Source organism: Balaenoptera acutorostrata, chromosome 21 (assembly GCF_949987535.1).
Source record: "Balaenoptera acutorostrata chromosome 21, mBalAcu1.1, whole genome shotgun sequence".
Lineage (NCBI taxonomy): Eukaryota > Metazoa > Chordata > Mammalia > Artiodactyla > Balaenopteridae > Balaenoptera > Balaenoptera acutorostrata.
The window spans coordinates 4,546,660-4,571,555 of record NC_080084.1 but is presented as its reverse complement, the minus strand read 5'-3'; the positions used below and the strand labels follow the sequence as shown (position 1 = coordinate 4,571,555).

Here is a 24,896-nt window from a genome sequence, read left to right as displayed (position 1 = left end):
GGAATACCCATATAGAGATTTTGCTGTCACTACCTCTTACTTATCAATATATGGAAAACTGCAGCTTCACGTGTAGGATTACTAATTCCTTGTGTCTGTCGTCATGGAGACCTGGATCTTCACATGCAGCTCAACATCAGCCTATTAATACAAACAGCAGAGCTTGTCAGTGTCACATACGTGTCCATACTGAAGCCCCACTGACCATCGTCTCATCTCACTGCTAAGATGGAATTCTGCTTTATGATATCCTCAACTATAAAGTCAACTAAAGGAGGAAAGAGGGACACGACATGTGATACACGGAAGCAACAGGCCTGCAAGGGCCTGAGGCTGAGGAATGGCAGGTGGCTCAGAGGTGCCCACCCTGGTGTCTAGATGTCTCTTTGGCAAGGTGACAGCTGCCCCTAGCTGAAGGCTCCTGGCTTCTACCTCCTCTGACTGGCCCTTTCTTTGGCCCCTTTCAATCATCCACAAAGCATAGTAGGGCACATTCATCAGCCTGGGTTTCCTCCATAGCCTTGGCAGGCTTCCCAGACATCAGCCAGGTGCGTGCCCCCCACCAGTGGCATCTGCTCATGCCCCATTTGTCCTCACCGCTTCCCAGTTTCCCATCACAGCAGAGAACTTCCTAAAAGAAATAAGTGAAATCATAGTTGGCAGTCTTTATAAATAAACACACATGACCACACCACACTTACAAAACAAACAAGCCAAAGAGATGATAGAGTAATCTAATTGGTCAAGAGCCTTACAGCTAGAGAATGTTTTAGAAAATAAAAAAAAGAACAAGGCCAATAATTTAATCATTGGCAGCAAGACGAAATTAACAAAATGTCTCAACCAACAAGTATGTTAGATCGTAAATACTGGGCTTCAATCAGGAGGAGAAAGGTATTACTATTGTGTTTGCTTGCTGGTGAATTTGTTAAATATGCATTAAAAACATCACTTTGCAGACTTTACACACATGGCTAACCCAGCTTAGAATGTTCTCCTTCTTCTTGTCCCTTATTTTAAACACCTCTTCCTTCAAAGTCATGTCCCATCTCCTCCCCAAACTTGCCGATAACTGATAACTCCTTCCCCCATCCTGGATAAGATTCGCCACATCCAGTGATATTTGCTGACCTACATGCCTAACTTGCCCTCTAAGTGCCTTTGCAGGGGAACTGCAAACTCCCTGGGGACAGTCACCATTCCTATCACTTCTCTGGTTTTCTTCATTGCACCTTGTACGTCCAGGGCACAAATAAACTCAATCAACTGTTAAATATTCAAGCTTGTGGCTACACGATATATCTCTCTCAGTAGACAACTGAAAAGAAAATGAAAGTGCTGATTCCTCTAGACGTAGAGGGGCCCTCGAATGGCAGAAGTGGAGGGGCCAGTTAATGTACTGAATCTTCCAGTGCTGCCTTGAGCTGCGCTGCGGTGGTCCTCGCACTGTGCTGGTAGTTGGGGGAGGAGGATGAGTAAACTGTGGCCTGTTTCCTCAGATGCAGCAAGAGACCATTGTTTTCCCAGCTTCACCCCTTACGCGCCATCTGCCCAATTTCTGTTGTATAGGAATAATATCTGTTCAATTCCTAATGTTTTTTAACTTAGTTTTTTCTAAAAGATTTATTTATTATTTATTTATTTATTTTTGGCTGTGTCGGGTCTTAGTTGCAGCACGCGGAATCTTTCGTTGCAGCGCACAGGCTTCTCTCTAGTTGTGGCGTAGGGTTTTTCTCTCTCTAGTTGAGGCGTGCGAACTCAGTAGTTGTGGCGCACAGGCTTAGTTGCTCCGCGGCATGTGGGATCTTAGTTCCCGACCAGAAATCGAACCCGTGTCTCCTGCATTGGAAGGTGGATTCTTTATCACTGGACCACCAGGGAAGTCCCTAACTTAAATAGTTTTAAAAGGAATCTTTAGAATTATTATCAATAAATGGCAAACCAGTATCATTTTCTGTAAGTAGAAGGTATATACAAATATTCTTTAAAATACATAACTTTTTAAAATAAAAATGGTAAAATTGTGTTACTACCTAAGGTCCACACTTTTTGGGAAACATGATATTACATCAAAATCCATATTGGCCAGTAAGATAGATTAGCCTATATTTCACATAGATATTACGGTATACATATGTTAGGACCCACCTTTGAAAAATCAACCTTTTCAAGAAGTCATATTTATTTGATTTGATCTGTTTTGCCCCAAATGCAAGAGAAAAGAAAATTTGCTACCATTCAAAATTAGTCAAGAAAAAAGTCTATTAGCCCTACAAAAGTAAACCTGCTAATAGGTATTCAGCAAAAAAACAAAACTAAGAAATCAAGTAGAAAACATGTGTGAGACAGTTAGACTTGAAGGATTCCAAATTAGCTTTAAAAGGCAGAGAAAAACAGCACTAATTCCTGGCTGGCACTTTATTTAAACTTTGTTAAAATCAGAGCTGACAGTTCTATTAACTCTGAGAGATACTCCTATTTCTCTATAGATAAAACACTGTAGTTTCTGAATACAGGAAAAATCAAGTGTTTATTAATCTGAATATTTTTAAATTGGGCATTCTAGTTAGCTGACTTTAATTATAGCTTACCAAGGGTTAACCAAAAAATATTTTAATTTTAAAAATATTAAAATTCATTATTAAATGAATTTTAATATGCCTTCATATTTTCAAAAGTCATTATCAAAAATAACTTTTGAAAATATGAAGGCATAATTTCTGTCAGAGTTAGCACAGAATAGCAAATGTAAGTCACGTTTCTTTGATGATTTGTGATGTTGTGGTGGCCCAGGCTAAATCATTTTCAATGATTTCTGTTTCCTGAGCACCTGTTCTGAGTGGCCCTCTGCTTTACCCATGTGATCCCATTCTGCTCTTCCCACACAACAGCGAGACAGGTACTATGACCCCCTTTGTGCAGATGAATGAACTGAACCATTGAGAAATGAAATAACTCGTCTGGAGACAAACAGTGAGCATAACGAGGACTCCCAGACACACCCATGTGATTTCCAAGTTCACAATACCAAGTGTAGCAGAACAGGTGTGCCCAGAATCCTGGCCTAAGGTGCACCACCAACATGAGATTCATTCATCTTAAAATGTTTGAGTTGGATTTTATTTTTCTTTTAACACGTTATAATCTGGCAATTTCCCATAAGCCTTAGATACAATACAAAAAGTAATTCAAGTTAATTGAGAACTCCAGGTAGCGGAACTCTAGTTAATTAAGTTTTAATAGCATGTAATTCCTAATAATTAAAGATGCTTTTGTGTGCACCCAGATAAAGTAATATTGGACATGGTCATGCTTATGTTGCTTCTTTTGAAATTAAGGTGGAAATGCTTTAATAACACTGGAGGAATCTAAACGCGGCCCAGCAGACCCTTCTCCTGAATGTTGTGAAGTCGTCCTCAGCCAAGACATGTTCAGGTTAACCCTGTAGAACCGCTCACAGTGTCAGGACGAAAAGTCCTCCTCCCACTGTTATAATATTTCCTCATTATTTCTACATTTCCCCTAAGCACGTGATTCCAAGAATGGAGAAAATTAACCTGCTAGCTTCAGTGCCTTTGTGACTGTGGCTAGAATCATTCTATCATTAAAACAGTGAACATCTACTATTATTGCCACCTGATTGATTGAATACCAGGTGGAACTGCATTAAAATCATTATAGAGTTTTCTCACTTAAGGCTCATTAGAAAATTAGATTATGCAACCCCTCCCACTTCTGAGGAAATTTTACTTTAAGGAGATTTTACTTCTCACAAACCCTAATAACCTCTGACTGTGTATGAACAATTCCGTCTGCCTCTTTCCTGAATTAGAAAGCAGCTGTTCCTTCAGAAGCACGTTACTATCTGAAGGACCAACGGACAACGCGGCTGTTGGAGCTTCCTTGCAGCGTCAGCTCACGAAGTCCACGAGGTGGCACGGGGCCTGTCCCAGCCTTTGCCCCCGGCTCGTCCAGCTTCCTTCCTACCAGTCGGCCAAGACTGGGGTACAGCTTCCTGCACCCACATCCAGGGCTATCTCCAACTAGCTGTGAGGGCATAGTTGTCACTGCTTGTGCCTTGATTTCTTTTGTCTGTGAGTAGAAACAATAATAGACCCTACTTGATGGGGTTCTTATGACGACTGAATGAAATAATGCACATAACATGATGACATATAAAACGGGCTCAATATATGTTAGCTCTTATTATTAACCTGGAGAGTTCCTCCTGGCAGGAAGCTTTTCCTACCCACTCAAACCAGGTAGGTGCTCCCACTACACATTGCTACAGCATCTTGACCTTCCTTGTAACATTTGTTATACTTTTACCTATTCAATGCCTGTCTTCTCAGCTAGATTATATACACCACAAGGGCAGGTCTGTCTTTTTTTTTTTTTTAATTCCCTGGTGTCTAGCACAGAGCCTGAAACTGAATATTTGTTAAATGAGTGAAAGTTGATTGCTGAAGCTGTAAAACTAATGGGTTCTTTGGGCAGACATTCGATTATCAGTTTTTAAAATTGGTCGATCTGCAGGAACTAGGAATTGAGAGAAATTGGTATTGTGCCACACCTCAGTTTGAGACATAATTCAGAAGAAAAATAATAATAACAGTAGTGGTACCTAAGTTTTCTGTCCCCTCTTTGCTTTATAGTGTATTCATACCTATTATGCCATCTCAGAGGCTCAAAGAATACGAAAGTTGGAAGAAACTCCAGAGCCATCTCATTCAAAGCTTCATGTGAGAGATAAGGAAAGAGAAAGCTGTCATCTACCCAGAGTCACAGCATCCTCCAAAACGCCTCTTACAGAAAGAGCACCAGGAAAGCCCTCGGACTCTGACCGTGTGTTCTATGAGCTCAAAAGCTTGAATCGTAACTTGTGAGGGGATAAGAAATTGCACAAAAATGGGCAGATGGAACTAGAAGATGGAAATACAATTGGATGGTCCAGACAAGGGGTGATGCTCAAGGCCCAGGGTGGGAGCTTTGTCTTATGCTGAAGTGGACCACAGCCCCCAGGGCCATGCAGGCAAGAGCTGCTCCGGAGGGACCCGCAGTGGTTGTGGCTGGGTGACTGATCTCCCCCTTATGAGCCAACAAGTGACGGTTGGGCTTATCAGCTTGGTGCACTGTGCATCGTCTAGCTGGCTTGGAGCAGCGTGCCCGGCATTCTGTCTCTTCTGTCCACTGCAGATACCTCCCTTTAGCTTCCCAACGTGGAACACCGGGGGTCCGAAGGAAAATCCCTCCATCAGTTGGCACGTGGGAGATGCTTGCTGATAATGATGTGGAAGAGAATGGTCTTCTGCATGCCTGGAAGTTCAGTCCAGTTCATCTGCCCACACACTGGGAACACAGGACTGACTGCCCAGTCCCCTGATTTTGGCTCCTCTGCAGCCTGCATATGGGGGATACCTACCTAGCAGAGGCCCCAGAACACCTGAGCAGAGTGGGTGGCCCAGGGGGATGCTTAGTAATAGCAGAGTTAAAATGGCGGGGGGCTAAGGTCAGGGACTTTTTAAAAATAAAGTCAGACTCAGAGAGTCTTTAATTCTCACTTTAATCTTCCTTCTTGACAGCAAGTGGAAGGCGGGCGAAGTGCCTCAGTGCAGCGACACACAGACCGTCGGGAGCTGGCGTGCTGTGACTGTGAGAACTATGCTGGCGCTCTCTCCTGGGCACCGCTGCTTCCTCTCAGGGGATGGTCTGGGTGCGTGAGCATTCCAGGAAGTCTTTCCCACCGTCCCTATCACTGTCCTGGGTTCCCTCCCCCAAACCCTTGTTATGCTTCATAATTGTATAGAAATGTCTAAGTTTCCATCATGTCCAACCCACAGTTCTGAGGGGGACATTTCACACACCCTGAATTAATATCAAGATAATGTTGGGCAAGTTGTTCTAAACGGTCTAAACTCAGCAAAAGAATAGCCACCCGGCATCCATAATCATTTACTTTCAGCAGCTTGAATGCAAATGTCATTAAATCTTTACAGTGGTTGCAGTGAATGCCATTCATTTTCATCTGTAGTTTCAAAGATTTACACAGGGGAGTTTTTCAATTTGATATGAACGATAAATCTTACACATCCTGTGGGACCTAGTGGCCCATAAAAACTGATTGAAGCAGTTTCCACAAGGGCTTAGCCTGCTTGAAATAACTTGAGAACAAAGCTTCATTCTTCCTACGGGAAGGAAAAGGGAATAGGAGAATAGGAAGAGGGGGCCAGCCAAGAGCCAGTCAACCAGACTCAGTGGAAGTGCTTGGGCAGAAGCAGTACTTATGCAAAATTCAACAAACTGTGCACACGTTAAGTGCAAGTCTGTGCAAATGTGGATCCCACCTTCAAGCAAAGGCGGTAAGATTTGTAGTAAATACTTGAAACTGAGTTGCAAGTAACAGAGCCATCTATCACGATAATACCTATAATTTAGACCTTTATCTCCTTTGTGCAGGAACCATGCTAAGTGCTGATATCCACTGTAAAAAGGATGTTCACAGCAATGGAGGGCACAAAGCAAGTGAGGCCCGGAAGAGCTAAGTCATTTGCCCAAGGTCTCTTGCTAATGCGGCTTCAACACCAGACCCAACTCCTAACAAGTGCTGCTGGATAAAATACAGGATACCGCTTAAGACTGAATTTCGGATAAACAACAAATAAGTGTACTAAAAAGTATGTCCCAAATATTGCTATCTTTATTTGCTAAATTTGGCAACCCTTCTCCAAATCTCATCCTTTAAAGCTGTTTGTACGGAATTCTGGTTAGCAGTGAAATGGTCTATTGCCTATATGTGATATTGTGATTTATAGTAAGAAATATGTCTTTGGTCTTGTCCTGTTTCTGTCCCAGGGCTCCGGAAACCCTTGGAATTTCCTAAGACAAGATCCAAGGAGGTGTCTTTTGTTATGTTACTGAGGTGACTTGGGGGAGGCTCCTAAAGAAGGGGGCTGGTGCCAGAGGAACCTATTCTCCATCAGAGTTGGAACTTTCAGTCCCTCCCCGCCACCCCATCTAGGGAGGGAGAGGGGCTGGCGATTGAGTTCAATCAATGATTAATTAATTACACCTGTGTAATGAAGCCACCATTAAACCCCCAAAAGGACTGGGTTCAGAGAGCTTCCACGTTGGTGAACACCTGGAGATTCAGGGGAGTGGTGCCCAGAGAGATCATGGAAGCCCCGTGCCCTTTCCCCAGACTGTCCCCTCTGCATCTCTTCCACCTGGGTGTTCCTGAGTTATCTCCTTTATAATAAACTGACGATCTAGTAAGTAGAATGCTTGTCTAAGTTCTGTGACCCACTTGAGCAAGTTAATTGAACCTGAGGAGGGGCCCTCTGGAACCTCCCATCTGTAGCCGGTGGGTCAGAAGCACCAGTGATAGTCTAGACCTGTGATGATGTCTGAAGAGGGGGAAGGGGCAGTCTTGTAGGACCGAGCCCTTAACCTCTGGGATCTGACGCCATCTCCATGTAGGTAGTGTCAGAACTGAATTGAACTGTAGGACACCCAGCTGGTGTCTGAGAATTGCTTGGTGGTGCAGGAAAAACCTCTGCACGGTGGAATTTGGAGCGGAAGTAGGCCATAGTAAAATAGGTGCTCCAGCCCTATTTTGGATGAATCGTGGTAGCTGCAAGAGACATGAGACTTAGACAAAATTGTCATGTAGATGATATTTGTTTTGAATATTTGTTCTGTTAAACACAAGGCAACAGGCCCCAAATGGAATTACTTCTGCTGAGCTTCACGTCACCAAACCCAGGCTTAACTTTACTACAGTTTCAGCCTCTCCCAGGAATGGAGTCTTAAACCAGTCCATCAGGATCACCTGGTCAGCACTAGTGAGGTCTTCTGCCCGATAGACCCCTGCAGCCCCTACGGGAAAGGGACCTGACACAAGCACCCCACTGTTGGCTGGTATAACTTCCTTGTTCCCACTCCCTTGGGCCTATAAAAGTCTTTCATTTTGTACAGCACCTTGGAGCCCCTTTCTATCTGCTTAGATGGGATGCTGCCTGATTCACGAATCATTGAAGAAAACCACTAAGATCTTTAAAATTTACTAAGTTGAATTTTGTTTTTTAACAGTTCTGAGTCTGGTAAGCCTCACAATGTTTAAACCATTCCCCTCAACACCATCAGCAAAATCATTTGAGCATCTGTCCCCCAAATACACATATTTATTTATGATTGATATATTAATACTCTCATATTAATATATCTTGTACATTTTAAAGCACAAAATAAAAATGTTAAAGATGAGATATAAAAATATAAGAAGAAGTACCACCTCTTTCTTTCTATACCCAATAGACTGTCCTGAGCACCCACTTTGGACACTGCTGGACACTCTGGCCCCATCCTTGTCCTGGGCAAGACTCATAATAACTAAGATTTAGTGAACACCTATGTGTGGTTTTCTCACTTGGTCCTTGTACCAGTTCACGAGCCCCTATTTGCCTTTGGTGAACACTGGGGTGAGGGGCTACTTCAGAGGCTCAGTGACTCACCGAGTCCCACCCTGACCAGCAGAGCTGAGACCTGCAGAGCTGTGCTCTCTCAGCCGGGCTGCCTGTGAGGGAGCTGGGGTGGGAGGGGAGGCAGCTGTACCAGATGCTGGAAGTTGGGGTGATGTTCCCCCCATTTTACCGAAGAAACTGGGGGTAACATTTGCCTGTTGTAACACAGTTAATATGCTTGTTTTGGAATTTGAGATTTGATCCCAGAATCTGTGCTTTTTCCTGCTTTGCTATATATTCTAAAATACCTCTGAACCTGAACCCAAGTATAAATAAAGGTTGGTATTCCCTCCTTAAAAATAAATAAATAAATAAAAAGGACACTGGAACTAACCAAGCAAACTTAAACCCAGAGAACCCCTAGAGTTTTATCCAATACATTTTTGTAAAATCCAAGTTTTCTTTAACTCTAGGTACACCTGGCTTAAGTGTTTTACTTTTAGAATGTGGTCTAACAATGAAAACCTCTTCAAAACATTCTTGAGTGGCAGGATACTTTATTAACACGCACTTGTGCCCAGGGAGGTTTCTGTCAGGAGCACAGGTCTCCTCAGGACCCTTCCCTTCGGTTAGACACACTGAAGAGCGGTAACAAGTGTCTGGGGAGAGGAGGAGAGGATGCTGTGCCTGCAAAGGGGCAGAAAGAGAATCCTGTGACTCCTGGGGGCGCAGGTGAGGGCTGGGGAGTTTTAAGCAGGGGGAAAGGGGCGGGAATTAAGGGGAGGCCGTCGTGGTTATGAAGTGACGCCATGAAGCTGTTGGCCAGGGTTTTTCAGGCTTTGCTATCTTACCTCCCACTTGCTAACCTTGTCTTCAGGACCCTGAGGCACATAGCTTTACTCTTCCAACTACAGAGAGCTCTTTTGCTTTCCTACATTTCTAAGCTTAAACAATTTTCTGTTTCTCAAGGTCCCATGAGTTCTGGATAGTGGGTGATGAAATCATAGTGAATTCAGATACTAAGCGTATATATAACAGAATTTATGATTAAACAAAGAAAATATAGCCCTCATCTTTATGGGTGGAGATGGGGGAGGGTATTCAGGCATTCAGAGGGAAGACCCCACCCCCTACTTCTGTGCTGTCATTCTTCCAGAAGTGCAGAGTCCAGCCCCCAGCCTGGGGCACAGAAGCAGCACAGGACCTGGGGTGGGACGCAGTTTGGGGAAAGTTCCAGCAGACAGAGAGCTAATCCAAGCAGGGGTCCCCAGCGTCTGCAAACTCCATGCCAGGCGTGGTTCCAAGTACTTTAAATGTTAGTACACACTTAATCCTTATTTTCTATCAGGCAGGTCCTCATTTAACCTCTGTTTTACAGCTGAAGAAACTGAGGCACAGAGAGATTAAGTAACTCACCAAGGCCACCCTGGAGGAAGGGGCAGGCAGAGCCGGCCTCTCACCAGAGTCTGGCCCCTGGGGCAGCTCTTCAAGGCTGCGCTCATGCTGACCACGTGCTGAAGGACAGATGTGAGGGCAAGACTTCATTAACTTCTCCTGTCATGACCTTTCTGGATCCTTGGCCCAAAGTTAGCAGACAGGGAGCCCTGAGCATAGCTGAGGTCCAATAGGATGGGGGTTTGCAGCTAGCTTTTAACGTGATTTTAACAAGAGAATGAAATGGCTCTCTCTCTGAGCATGTTGATGGGTTTTGATGCCTTCTACAGTCAGGAATAACTTATTTTGTCTTTTTCCTGCCCTTAACAGAAGGCAAAGCCTGCTCCACCAGCGGCATAGGCAGGCCCAGTGAGGCTGTGAAGGGAGGGAAATGAGAGCTTCAAGTTCCTGGGCTGGTCTTCGTGATTAAGAGGCCTAAGAGGTCTTAATAATCATAACGATTCCGTCTGGGCGGGAAAGAGTCAGGAAAGCCAATCTACACGTTACTGTTGTGAACCGACATGACGTGCTGTTAGTGTCACAGATTTCTAAACGTCAGTTTCGTTCAGGAGTCACAGGGGCCTGCTCCCAGCCTGGATCACCTGCTTCGATTTGCTGTCCAAACAGCAGGATCCTTCGTGTCTACAGCAAGCTACAGTCCCTGCACGTTTGCTCATTCACAGAATCGTCCCAGAGTCAATCCGCCTCCCCTGCTTCCTGCAAGAAACAGCTTCTGATTCACCGACTGGTCCGGCATGCAGGGCCCTTTCCTGCATCTCTGCGTCTCTTAGCAACGCCTCCCAAAGCGGCCCTGTTCAGTTGCCATCATCACCTGCCACCTGGGAAAGGAAACCGGCCAGTTCCGGTGCGGGGCCACCACTCTCTAAGGCGCAGACATGGCACTCTGTGTCCAGATTTTCTCGTCTTGGTTTCAAATTCTCCAGTGTTGCATTAAATTATGCTTATTTTTAAATCCTGGAATGTGTGCTTCTCTCATGATATTTTATTCATTTCAGTAAATGTAGTTGACTAATTTAAATTTATTTTTTTATTTTTTTTTTTACGTTTTTAATCTTTTATTTATTTATTTATTTATTTTTGGCTGTGTTGGGTCTTCGTTTCTGTGCGAGGGCTTTCTCTAGTTGCGGCAAGCGGGGGCCACTCTTCATCGCGGTGCGCGGGCCTCTCACTATCGCGGCCTCTCTTGTTGCGGAGCACAGGCTCCAGACGCGCAGGCTCAGTAATTGTGGCTCACGGGCTCAGTTGCTCCACAGCATGTGGGATCTTCCCAGACCAGGGCTCGAACCCGTGTCCCCTGCATTTGGCAGGCAGATTCTCAACCACTGCGCCACCAGGGAAGCCCCTAAATTTATTTTTTATACTTTCGAATAAAAGATATAAACTAACAAGCCAGAAACCTTGATTTTTTTCAGTTTGAAAAACATTCACTCTCTAAATATGTGACCACATAGTTGTTGCGTTCCTTCGTAATGAATCATGAAATTCACACATGAACTCAGGAGAAACCACAAACTCAAGCCCTCTCTACATTCTATCAATCCAAGCTTTCCTCCCTTCACTCAGATGGCCCATCTCCATTAAGAATCTTCTCCTGACTAAATCACTCCACTGCAGGCCTACACTGATTATTACACAAAGTAGTAAACCTTTGTCTTTATTCTGCTGATGTTTCTTGTATATATATGTCTAAAAATGCCTCTTTGCATATATGTTTGTCTACCACAAACGTTAAGCTTACAGAAAGCAGAAGAAGAATCTTCTGCCTCCCCAGTGTTCATTGCAGCACTATTTACAATAGCCAGGACATGGAAGCAACCTAAATGCCCATCGACAGACGAATGGATAAAGAAGTTGTGGTACATATATACAATGGAATATTACTCAGCCATAAAAAGGAACGAAATTGAGTCATTTGTTGAGATGTGGATGGATCTAGAGACTGTCATACAGAGTGAAGTAAGTCAGAAAGAGAAAAACAAATATCGTATATTAACGCATGTATGTGGAACCTAGAAAAATGGTACAGATGAGCCGGTTTGCAGGGCAGAAGTTGAGACACAGATGTAGAGAACAGACATATGGACACCAAGGGGGGAAAACTGCGGTGGGGTGGGGATGGTGGTGTGCTGAATTGGGCGATTGGGATTGACATGTATACACTGATGTGTATAAAATTGATGACTAATAAGAACCTGCAGTATAAAAAAACAAACAAAACAACTAATACTAAACTTTCATTGGGTTATCTGTATGGAAATATGTTAATATAAATGTTTCAGACATTACATGAAATTTCTAAAAATCTTATATGTTCTGGTATAATGTTATAAGTCATAATTCTAGTTATTACTTTAAAATGTATATCTTAGAAATAACTAAATTTCCTTGTCAATTGCACTATTATGAACTTTCATCAAATCTTTAACCATGGTCATTTTTAAGTCTTTTGTCATTTACAGACAGTTCTGGGTGTACTCTGATGCTTTTGCAAATATGTTCCTATAAAAGGGTTTCATCTTCAAGGAATTCATAGAAAAGACTCTGACAAGTACAGGTTTCTTATAACTGTACTGCTGAACTGAATGAATAAGCATTTTCAGAACACTAATGAAAAACTGATGAATTCATACAAAAGACTCTGACAAGTACAGGTTTCTTATAACTGTACTGCTGAACTGAATGAATAAGCATTTTCAGAACTCTAATGAAAAACTGATGAATTCATAAAATTGCTAACAAGAGATCAAGATAAAAAAATTAATTATATGGGACTGACTGAACTGATGAGGATGATTATAATTTTTGTGACTTTCTGTTTGAATTAAAAAAAAAAAATCCCACAAGGACTCAGAGGCAAAGAATATACAAATCAATTTTCACTGCAAAGTAAAGGAGCTGTTACAGTGGAGGATAACTGGACTGAATGTCAATATTATGACATAGTATGAGTGTGTTTCATGTTTGGTAATTGCAATCATTGCTGCTTTTGTTGTGGTCATCCATTTACAATGCTTAGTGTCAGTCTATTTATCTATTGTAAAAATAAAATACAGTGTGTGTGTGTGAAAAAAACTGGAATAATTAGAAAAAAAAAAAGAATATTCTGCCTCTGTTTTGTGCTTTATAAAGGACCTACAGAAACATTTAATAATGCTTAAAGTAAATTACAGGTAGTCAACAGTGTAATTCCTGCCATTACTTCTAACTGGATTTATGTGATGCTTTTTTCTCAAAGGGCTCCAGAAGCTGCGAACAACAAGACGACACAATAAACAAAGGCAGCCGGTCCTCAGTGGCTCACAAAACAGCATAAAGGTGGTAGGAGAGCAGTTTGCAGAGAACTATAAGGAGAAGCTCATTTAGTAAAACAGATCGAGGATGAGAAGGGAAAGAATTTGCCATGAGCTTTCTAAAATGGCATGAAAAGTAGACTGATTTATTTAAATAGAAAATATTTATTCTAGAGGTTGTTTAAAGCATGGAGTAAAGCTGGCTCATTAGGAGAATAGTTACCGCTATTGGGGGCCATTATTCATAAAGATTATTCACAAAGCAGATACAAAAACTAGGTCACTAAGCTCAGCCAGAAATATTACTGTAATTCTTTGGCTACGGGGCCACCCAGGAACTCCTTAAATATTAGTCTGAGCCACAAGAGAAATACATTTTCATAGAAACACCACTAGGCTAAGTTTATGACCCCAAAGACAGTTCGAAATTTTATTCTACTTTGGATGGACTCCAAGAGTGCCAACCACCCCTTGCTTGCCGAGTTCCTGGCGTGGATGGCCTCACAGTTCACTGCCTACAGATGTGAACCGGAGGGATGAAAGCACCTGAGGGAAGAACGGAAGGCATTGGTAAAAGAGAAGGTCACAGTGTGGTTTTGCCATAATCTAAAGTTGAGAAATATTTATGGAGCACCTATTATGTGCAATGCATTTTGTAATGCTCAAAAAGGGTGGGGGGAGTTTTTCTATTTAAATCATAAATTCTGTGCACTGCAATAGGTTTAACTTTTTGAGGTTACAAATATGGAAAAGATCTACTCTATTGTCTATCATTAGAACACAGCTTCATTTGGGGAAATCTCAAATCCTTGAGTAACTGGAGTTTTCTCCCCCTTCACCTGTCTGTGTCCATAGGACCTCATCAAACCTCTACATTTCAGAACTAAAGGACTCTGAAGAGAATTAGAGCCCCCAGTGTTCAGAGGGAGTTAAGCTGTGTGCCTCAAGGCTTCTTTGACAAGATTAGGAAATGGGAGGCAGATTCAAACCTGTAATCTGCAGAGTAACTGTAGGAAGGTCGCTTCATAAACACACCCACCCTTCCCTTAATTTCTGTGTTTCTCTCCTGCTTAAAACTCTCCAAAGGTTCCCCACTGTACTTAGAATAAATTTCAAAATCCTTACCAAAAACTAAGAGGCCCTGTGTGATCTGGCCCTGCCTATAGCTCTGAGTAAGCCTCACAGTAACTTATGCTCCCCAGTGACCCTGCAGGTACAGGGGGCTCTTCTGCTAACCCTGCCTAGAACCTTCCCTCCCTGATCTTCTCGTGGCTGCCTTCTGCCTGTCACTCAAGGCTTAACTCTGAGGTCACCTTCTGTCATCACATAAACTAAACCATTCATTCGAGCACCCTCCCCTCATCACCCCTTGTTTTATTTTCTTCCAAGCTCTTGTGGCCATCTGAAGTCCTATGCCCGTGTGTTGTTTGCTTGTTTATCATTCCCTGTAGGAGCAAGAACTTTGTCAACTCACTGCTGTACCACCCGTGCCTGGAACATTGCTCGTCACATAGCTGGTGGTCAAGAAATACTTATTGAATGAATGAATCCAGAAGTTATTTGTTCAGCAACTTTATTCATCCCTACCATGGCCATAGTCACAGAAAGCAACAGTATCATCTCTGAACACACAAAATCAGAAGAGGGACTTCCCTGGTGGCGAAGTGGTTAAGAAACCGCCTGCCAATGCAGGGGACATGGGTTCGAGACCTGGTCCGGGAAGATTCCACATGCCGCAGAGCAACTAAGCCCGTGCGCCACAACTACTGAGCCTGAGCTCTAGAGCCCACGAGCCACAACTACTGAGCCCGCCTGCCACAACTACTGAAGCCCACGCACCTAGAGCCCGTGCTCCACAAGAAGAGAAGCCACTGCAATGAGACGCCCGTGCACCGCAACAAAGAGTAGCCCCCGCTCGCCGCAACTAGACAAAGCCCGCGCGCAGCAACGAAGATCCAATGCAGTCAAAAAGAAATAAATAAATTAATTTTTAAAAAATCAGAGGGAAAAAAGTCCTTTCTAAAACCTGTGAGATATTCTGCTAGATGAGCCACTCTATCCTTCCGCTGGATGAGCCCATTCAAAACTTCCACTGGTTGAGCCCACTCAAAACTTCCTCTGGATCAGCCCATTCAAAACCTCCACTGGATGAGCCCACTCAAAAATTCCGCTGGATGAGACCACTCAATCCTTCTGCTGGATGAGCCCACTCAATCCTTCCACTGGATGAGCCCACTCAGTCCTTCTGCTAGATGAGCCACTCAACTTTTACTTTATGCAATTAACAAACTTGCCTTACAATTTAAATAAATCTGCTGTCTAGTTTCCTGGCCTGTGGTAGATTAAAAGAAGTATATTAGAGGTAGACACACTAATAGCAGCAAGAAGGGATAGGCCAGCATGGAGAAAACTAAAAAGTTACTAAAAAGCAAAAAGAACTGAGAAAACTGAGAGTATTTGGGGCATAGAAGCAAATAGTCTCACAGATCTAAAGTTGCCAGCAAGCAATACTGCAGTTACAGTAATTGCTTAAGTTATCAAGAAAATTAAGTTATGTTGTATATATGTATATGTATCTAAGGAAACAGGGAAATAGTAAATGTTAAGTCCTCCTTTGAAAAGTTTTTATCCAAAATGCTATTTTTACTGTTATTTTAAAGGGCAAGCAAAATTCGGTTTTCTAAGAGAATTGATTTCTGTGGAACATGTTAGAGGACCTCTTCCCCCCTCCCTCCCTCCTTCCCTTGTTTTCTTCCTCCCTCCCTCCCTCCCTCCATCCCTTCTCACAGTTAGAACTGTGTAGCTAACCATGTCTCTTTTACCTTGAGCAGCTAGAAAGCACACAGCCAAATTTGACTTTCAAACATACCGGCTCTGTTGGCCTTTATGGCATGTTCTTTTGGGTTCTTTTCCTGATCTTGACCTGATCTTTTCTTCATCTTGACACATTTATATTTTCCTAGAACTGATTCTTTATTACTATTTACCTTCATCATTATTTTTATTATTTGTGCTATAGTTGTAGGGTACTTTAAATCCTTTATGGAAAAAGATTGAGATCTCTCTGCTTATGGCATGAGATGGATGGAGTGACATTTTAACTGCTACTTCATCATACAATCAGATTGAGAACTCAGTCAAGAGTAACCAAGCTTCTTGCAGATAAAATGGAATTTTCAAATGACAGAACATTGTAAGTGCTTGAATAGGGTCCTGGAGCTTTTTAGCTCACGATCTGCTGGACTTGGTAATTGAAAGGTTAATACAAAATCACACATCCTGAAAATTGAAAGTTAAATTCCAAAAAGTTAAAATTGACTAAATATAATCACAGGATATGTGCACAACACAAAGGGCAGCCAAAAAAGAGCCACAGCTGCTGATTCCTTTAGAATGAAGGAGAGCGAACTTCCTCACAAAGCAGGCTGCAGTGGCCCAGCAGTGGTGACACTGTAGAGCCAGGGTTGTTTCCTTTGCCCATCTCGTGTTTTCACTGATACGGTTCAGTTCAAGGAACATGGCTTCTCCTCACTGTCCTGACTTCTCGGATACTGTGAGTAGCCCAGGGAGTGGCTGTAATGTTGAACAGATCACACATAGAACCCAAAGGGCTACAGAACCCTGCTTTCACCGAAGGACTTATATTTATGTAAATCATGTAGCATTTTACAGTCTCTAAAAATCTACAAGGAAAAAAGTCTTTGAAAGAGAAAACTTACCATATTATGCCCAGTAGCAGATTCTGGAAGCAAATCTATTTATAAGTCATATCAGGCAATAATTTGATTCTAATACATTGCTTGTTCAGGGATGCTTTTAAAAAAAATCTCCTTAAGAGCTATAAAAACTGGCTTCCCTAAAATCAGAGAGGGCTCAGATAGGACATTTATACAAAGCAGTGACTTTATAAATTTTAAGTGAAACTCCCTGAAAGTGTCTGTGTCATCTATTGGGTTGGCCGTCCACACCTGCCCCCTTCTCTCCATGTCCCATCAACTTCTAGGACCTGTCCCTCACACAGGTTTACATGGTTATAACCACCTTTGGGCTCTCAGTAGACCTGATAGCACCATATGAGCTGTCCCCACCATAGTAGGTTGGGTGGGCACCAACCCCCAACCTGCACTGGACCAAGAAGCCTCTTCGCAGGGGGATTGGGAAGCAGGTCTGTGGAATCCCAGGCTTTAACGAGAGGAGATATAAATCTGGGAATTGTGGGTGACCATATTCCTCCCCCTGGAGTAGGGGAAACAGATGTGAAAAAAGAGAAAGAATGATTCGGAAAAGAGTGCTGGAAAGGGCAGAGGGCAACAGGTGAGTTGAAAAGAGAGACCTGGGGCTTCCCTGGTGGTGCAGTGGTTAAGAATCCGCCTGCCAATGCAGGGGACACGGGTCCGAGCCCTGGTCCGGGAAGATCCCACATGCCACGGAGCAGCTAAGCTCATGTGCCACAACTACTGAGCCTGCGCTCTAGAGCCCGCGAGCCACAACTACTGAGCCCAGGCGCCACAACTACTGAGCCTGCGCTCTAGACCCCGCGAGCCACAACTACTGAGCCTGCGTGCCTATAGAGCCCATGCTCCACAACAAGAGAAGCCACCGCAATGAGAAGCCCGTGCACCGCAACGAAGAATAGCCCCCACTCGCTGCAACTAGAGAAAGTCCACGTGCAGCATCGAAGACCCAATGCAGCCAAAAATAAAAAAAAAAAAAAGAAAGAAAGAAAGAAAAAAGAGAACTAGATGCTCTGGAGCCCTCATGCCAGGTGATCCTGATGCAGCTGCACCCCCACCCTTGGTTCTACACACCCAACATTACAGGCAAGGGTTCTCCTCAGGATGAATCCCCCTCATTGGGGTTAAGTAGCCTTGAGGGTTTCTATCATACACATCCAAGAATCCTAACTAATCTACAAGTGATAGAACATTTTTGTTCAAGGGCACAAAACTTGAAAGTTAAACAGGCAATTGTTGGAACTGATTCCAACTGGCTGAGTACGGACAAGCCTCTTCTTCATTCTGGGCCTTAATTCTGGAATCGATTTCTAATATTCCCTTTGCTGAGTAATTAATTCACGGGACTAAAAACACAAAACAATCCCTTTCAGCAAATGTATTTCCTTTTAATATGGGAGAATAACAAAACACAACTCCTTTTTGTATAGTTATAAACAACTCAATTCAGTATTTTGTCCAAATCTCTCAGGGCAAACCTAATACTTAACTCGTGCTACCAATATTTTGTAGAGAAATTTAACACTTGAGATTAGAAAATTGGGTATATATTGGCATAAATTGTTTAAAAATGTATTTTGGTTCCTTTTTATCCTCTGGATACTGGAGAGGTATCTAATTTTACCAATAAAGGAGTTTCCCAACAGCAGTGACTTCTAAATATGATGGATTTTTAGAGATTTGTCATCAAAGGTGTAGCTTTGGTAGAGTTTTCACAAACACAGGTGCAAATGGATTGGCAAGAATTTAGAATCTTGAGCTAGTGGGAAGGAAACCACAGTCTGATCTCTTCACATTTCAGATGAGGAGTTTAGACCCAGAGTGAGGAGGTCGCCCTTACTTAGCTAACTTGAACCAAAGAGGGGGCCAGACCTGGGTCCCAGCTCCCACCCCGAATCGTTTCTACAAGTCTCAGGGGCAATGTGTGAAGTGGTCCGTGTGCTCTCCGCCCTCTTCTCCCATCAAGATGTGGAGGTGAGATGGGGCCATGAGGGCGGCTCCTGCACAATGACCACAGGACATCTGTGTGAACGTCAAAGGAAAGGGTAAGGAGAGAAAAAGAGTGAGAGATGTTGTCATGGGAATGCCGAGGCAAACCACAAGATGAAAAAGATTTGAAACCCATTCTGCTACCTCAGGTTTTATTTACTCAAATAATAAATCAAGACATCTGTGTCAAAACCAATGCAGTGTAAAACAGACTAAAGATAAGCTTTTGAATCTGATCAACACTGTCTTCTAAATACCAAAATCCTTTAAAAGGGATACCACTGCACGTTTATCTACATCACTGTTCCAATTACTATATGGCATTTGTGCAAGCTCTCCCTTTGTTCTAGCTTCTTTTAAAAATTCTAAATTGCTCACCAAGAATGATTAATATAATGACAGAATTATCTAGAATTTTATCATTCTATGAGCAGAACAGTTTCTAAACTCACAGCAGGCCAGGAAAGTCAAATAGGCTTGAGAAATTAAGCATTTACTCCAGATGAGATCGATGACCTCCTCCTGGGGGTTAGGTGTACCTGGGGTTCAGTATTGAACTTCAGAAGAGAACTTCATTCAACTGGAATCTGGCCAGAGAAGGAAATATCAGCCTTTAGGGAATAGACAGCAAACAATTGTGGCCCTAAAGTTTTGTGGTGGGGATTTGTGTTACTGCCCAAAGATGGCACTGACTCATATCACTGGATGTTAACCCCCTTCCAAGTTTCATTCATTCAACTGATTGTTCAGTGCTGGTCCTATAGAGAACATCCCAGCTCCTGCTGAAATCCCATATCCCCTGAGAGATGCAAGCCCACTGAGGGTAGCTTCCCTGCCCTGGAGCCATTTGACAAAATAATTAATTTTTAGAGACAAGCGGAGGTAGATGAAATTAAATTATTTTCATACTTTTATTTCATTAAACAGTTTCATTCCCTTTCTGGATTCGAAGATTCATACTTATCCTAGAAGGTAGACCTGGAAAGACCTCAGAGGTCAGACGGGGTAACCTCACTTTGCTCAGTGAGTCGTCAGGGCGCTTAGCTAGTTGGCTGGCAGAACCAGAGCTTCATTTCATCTCCTGAATCCCAGCGCCAGTGACCTTTTCTCTAAATAAAATCTCTCTATCAAAAACTGATACACTTTACAGACATATTTCAGACCCTGGTTTTATTTTAAGGCAAAACAATCCAAGACACAGAGTTTTAAAGCTATTCTCTCTGATCTGCTGTGTACAAATGGACCCCCCCCTTCCCATCAGCACCTCAGGGAATAACTGTGACCCCACCCCCACCACCGTCCCTGTGCCCCCACCCCCACCCCCAGCCTCCAGGGAGGCCCTTTCTGCCCTGCTTATTCTCACTCTGCCTTCTAAACCCTGAACACTCCTAGCAGCTGGTGATGAAAACTCAAAAAGCTAATTGTTTTTGAGATGAGAGAGGAAGAGAAGAGGAAGACCAAAATAAAGAGGTCAAATCCTTGGGAAATTTAAAGCTACAGGTGGGGTTTGTAGAAATGGCATTTGGGGGGAATTTTTAATATACTTACTGCTAATTTTCTTTTCTTTTCTTTTTTTTTAAGTTGCTTTCTTGGGAAGGGAAGCTGTGAATTGGCTCTTTTTTTTTTTTTCTGGCTGCTTCGGGTCTTAGCTGTGGCACGCGGGATCTTCGTTGAGGCACGCGGGATCTTTTGTTGCAGCACGTGGGCTTCTCTCTAGTTGTGGCGTGCGGGTTTTCTCTTCTCTAGCTGTGGCGTGCGCGTGGGCTCCAGGGCGCATGGGCTCTGTAGTTTGCAGCACGTGGGCTCTCTCGTGGAGGCACGCGAGCTCAGTAGTTGTGGCGCGCGGGCTTAGTTGCCCCGCGGCATGTGGGATCCTAGCTCCCTGACCGGGGATCGAACCCCGTCCCCTGCATTGGAAGGCAGATTCTTTACCACTAGACCACCAGGGAAGTCTTTCTAATGTCATTTACACACCCAAAGTCATTGTAATTTCAAAACATAAAATATGTAAGATAGGAAGACTTAGTTAAAAAAATGGAAAATTCCCAAAATGATTGTAGAGAAAGCTTTTTTCCCCTCTCATTTGGACTTGTGTCTGTTTTCTGTGTCTTTAGCCCCAAACTCAAGTCACATATCAGCAAGGCTAGGTCACTAGACCTGATATTCCTGAAGCCCCTGTGCATGGACCACAGGAGCTCTGTCCAAGCTGCTGCATCCTGGCCTCAGGACGCAGCAAGTCACTGACCATCCTCAAGCATCTGTCTCCTCATCCACAAAGTGGGCACAATGATAATGTATAACCTCACAGAGTTGTGAGGTTCTGTAAGGGGGAATCATGCTTTGGAAGCTCTCTGTAGGGCACAGAGAGCGGTAGTTTTCACTAAAGCCTAGTCATGGTTTGGATGAAGAACTAAGTGATTATTGCACCTGCTCCTTGTGATACTTGGATACATCAGCAATGTTCACCCTGGACCCCATTTGTTTCAACAATGAGGGAGTAAATTTAGCCATTTGGAGAAGAAAGTCTACACTTAGGATCCAGACTTTTTTGCTTGGAAAGTTGATACAAGGACCTCCATCCTATGATACACATGTAGGAATAGATTTTGCTTCCACGTAAGCGATATTTCACTTTAATAAATGTAGTAAATAATCACATTTGTATGAGTGTATTGAGTGAAAGGCCTCTTCACTGATAGCTCACAGAAGACATTTTTAACCAGTCTGCTGTCACTTTGCGGTGACTCACACAGCTAAGTTCCAGCTCATGCGAGGACAGGGCGGTGCTTGCGCACTATCTATCAGACCCAGGGAAACCGTCATGTGCCCAGGGCTGGGCGGATGGAAACCTCTCTTTGTTGATTTCTTCCTTTCTCTAACGCCCAAGGCCAGGCAGGGGTCACCTGGCTAATAACAGCCACGAGGCACCTGAGGGACTTGTAGTTCTGAAGGTGCTGATTTCCCAACTCCCTCTTCCCTGTGGCAGAGAGAGTCACACAGTCTGACCAGCATGGTCAAGGTTAAGTTCAGCCCTGCTTCCTCCCCTGACCCCAGAGCCCCCAAACTGACCCCTCTAACTCCATGCTTCCCGGTCCTACCTGCTGTCCCACTGACTTTGCTTCTCTTCTCTCCCCTAAGATAGGGCTACTGAGGGACCCTCACTGGCCCCGTGGCGACTGCCAGGCAGGTGGCATCCTCAGGGCTTTCTGATGGGAAAACAGAGCTCTGGTGGTTTGCTCAAGGTTAGGAGTTGAACCTGGGGTTTCCAGGTTTTTAGCCAGGAATCTTGCCATCCTTGCTTTAGATGGGGCAGATGTCTGGGGACCCATTAGCAAAAGTGGCTAAATGGGGCAGATAGGCAGAAATCTACCCACTTGGAGCAAGTCCCACAGTGCCTCTCCCTAGAGAACTGGCAACAGCTCTGAGGTTTTCTCATACCTGGAAGGCGGAGGAGAAGGGAGGGGAGATGGAGTTTTCAAGTCATCAGAGCAGCATTAAAGAACACAAACAACTATCGTGTGACCCCACATTCAGAGACTGGGCTCTGACGCACGGATATGTCATTCCTCTTAAATCCCTGTAGGAAATGCAAGATACAAGGACTAGGATGGAATGTAAACCATTTCTTAAGGAAGCATGCTAGCATTTCTCTTCTTCCAAGAGTTTCCCTCCAAAGAGAACTTGAGCTCATCTTTTCTCTCTGATTCTCGACTGTGGCTGTAAGGGCTGCCTGTTACGGGGAAAGGGGCAGGAAGGAGGGTGTAAAATCACGCAGGAGGGAGGCACAGGCTCCAGATGAAGCAGCATCACGTCCACACCTCTGGGAGGCCCCTCTCCCGATGCTGTGAATTTCATCCATTTCTCTGGTGACTTCCCCAAGCGTCCCTCCATGTGGACCTTCCACACAGTCCAGCAAGAGGCCCCCTCCTCCATCTCATCCCACCAACCCCTCCCTCACCCTCATTGCCTATATATGTACAGAGTATAGCAAGATGTCCGTGCTATCCGGAAAGAGAAAACAAAAGCATAATTTTTAATTTTGTCCACCCATTTTGGCATCAGTACACCTGAGCTGGGTGGAGAGGGGAGGCTGGGCTCAAGCACCAGCCCGGTGAGGAGGCTGAGTGGAGATGCAGAGAATAAAATGCTAAGAGCAAAGAGTAGGCTTGGCCATGACTGGAGCCGGGAGAGGCGCTGGAAACCACCCAGGGCTACCCTTTCCCTTCTGGTGGGAAGGGAAGCAGGGCCTGGAGGCTGACGCCCGGGAAGAACAGCGACCTGCCAGCAGGGGTGGAAGGTGGTCCACTGGGTACAGATGGGGCTGAGTTCCAAGACTGCACTCCAGTTCTGGAAACCTCCACAAAACCCACCGAAGCCTCCCCAAGTCCCCCTCGCCCATTCCGGAGAACAGGTTTTGCTTCTGCCCTTTCCTTTTTGGGAGGAAGAGGAGGATTTTTGCCTAACCACTTCCCAATGCCTTCCTCTGAAGCTGGGGGTAGGAGCCTTTGCTTTTCGGGCGGCTATGCAGATTAACACCCAGCATAAGGGCTGGTACAGCACAGGGCTCAACAAGTGTCCGTGCACCGCCTCCAACCTCCCTCTCCGCCTTCCCATAAAGGACGCTAGTCTTTGGCAGAAATCTTGGGAAGGAGCGATTCATTCTCTCCTTCCGCACGATAAGCCGCTCGTGCAGGGAGGGTGGCGGAGCACAGAGGAAGGAGCCAGGCCCACAGCGGACAGGAGACCCCAGTGTGAGGAACTGGGGGCCCTGCGGGCACATCGGCCCCCTCTCTCCACCCTCGCTTCTCTGGGAAGAGCTCGGGTCTCAGGGATTCAGCCACGCGCACTTTCTTACCTTGAGAGGCAGGGCGGCAGGCGGGGCCGGGCAGCTCCTGCTGGTCTGGAGGAGCGCACGATGCCTGCCGAGCCTGGCGCTCCTGGGCCGCGTGGAGGTGCCCGAGCCCTCAGCGCTCCGCGGGCACCCCGGGCAGGGGGCGGGCGCCTCGCCACCTCCCCCGGACCCGGGGCTTTCAGCCGCGGCGGCGGCCTGGGCCTGGGGAAGGGAGCCTCCCACGGCGTCCTGAGCCTGCGGGTCCGTGCCCCACACGTGCCGCGGGGCGGGACCGCCCGGCCAGGGCTTCCAGCCCGCGGAGGGACTGCGGCCACCGTCGCCCATGCCGCGAGCCGGCCTAGGGGGTCTGCATGGCCGGGGCTGCCGCCGTCCACGGGTCCCGGAGGCGGGGGATCTGCGAGCGCGCCCCCTGCTTGCATCCACGTCCCGGGTTTTCTCCTCTCCCTCTTTCTCCTCCTCGGGAGCGGAGCAAATGGGAGCAGCTGGTGCCTCTGTCCCACGGCCCTGCCTCTGCGGGGGAGGGGCAGCCGGGCCCCGCGGGAGCCCGAGGGCCCGGCCTGCCGAGAAGCCGGTCCCGGGGCCCGGGAGAGAGCGTCCCTGCTCCGGGCCCCCTGCGGCCGCAGTCCGGGCGGGAGCCAGGGCGGGAGCCAGGGCGGGGCGGGCGCGCGCCGGGGTGGGCCGCAGCTGCACGGAGAGGAAGGAAGTTTTCATCTGCTGCTGCTCAGCCACGTCCTCCAGGGTCTCGGCTGCTCCAGCCGGGTGGACTTTCAGACCTCGGTGCCCAGGGATGCGAAGGCCGGCAGCTGTGGGCAGGCGTGACCTGGCCCCATGGCTCCACGACGGCCTGAGGAAGCAAATGATACACCTTCAGCCCAGGGGGAGTCTTCCCCCTGGAGTGGGGAAGGAGTGGGGATGGAGGTGACCCAGCCGTGGGTTGGACTGAGCATGAACAGACAGGCTGGGCGAGCGAGGCTGGGAGGGGACAGTCGGGACTCAGCTGCCCTCTCCCTGGTGTGTCTGACGGATTTCGTTCTGTTATCCGGCCCCCTCCCCATATTTGAATTGAAGACACTAAAGTAACTAGTTTCCATGCTTATCCTAAACTCCATATTAGCGA

The 24,896-nt window shown here is 45.4% G+C and overlaps 1 protein-coding gene across 2 annotated transcripts in view; it reads right to left on the bottom strand.

Moving 5' to 3' along the window:
* Positions 1-24,585, bottom strand: part of PSD3 (pleckstrin and Sec7 domain containing 3) — a 551,931-nt gene extending 527,346 nt beyond the window's left edge. Inside the window, exon 1 of one of the 2 annotated variants that reach the window (XM_057537135.1) lies at positions 23,783-24,585. In XM_057537135.1, coding sequence (XP_057393118.1) covers positions 23,783-24,490 — 708 coding nt within the window. In that variant the 5' untranslated portion in view covers positions 24,491-24,585. The remainder of the gene's footprint in view (positions 1-23,782) is intronic. The other variant, XM_057537140.1, reaches the window with a different exon arrangement.
* Positions 24,586-24,896: the final 311 nt, after the last annotated feature.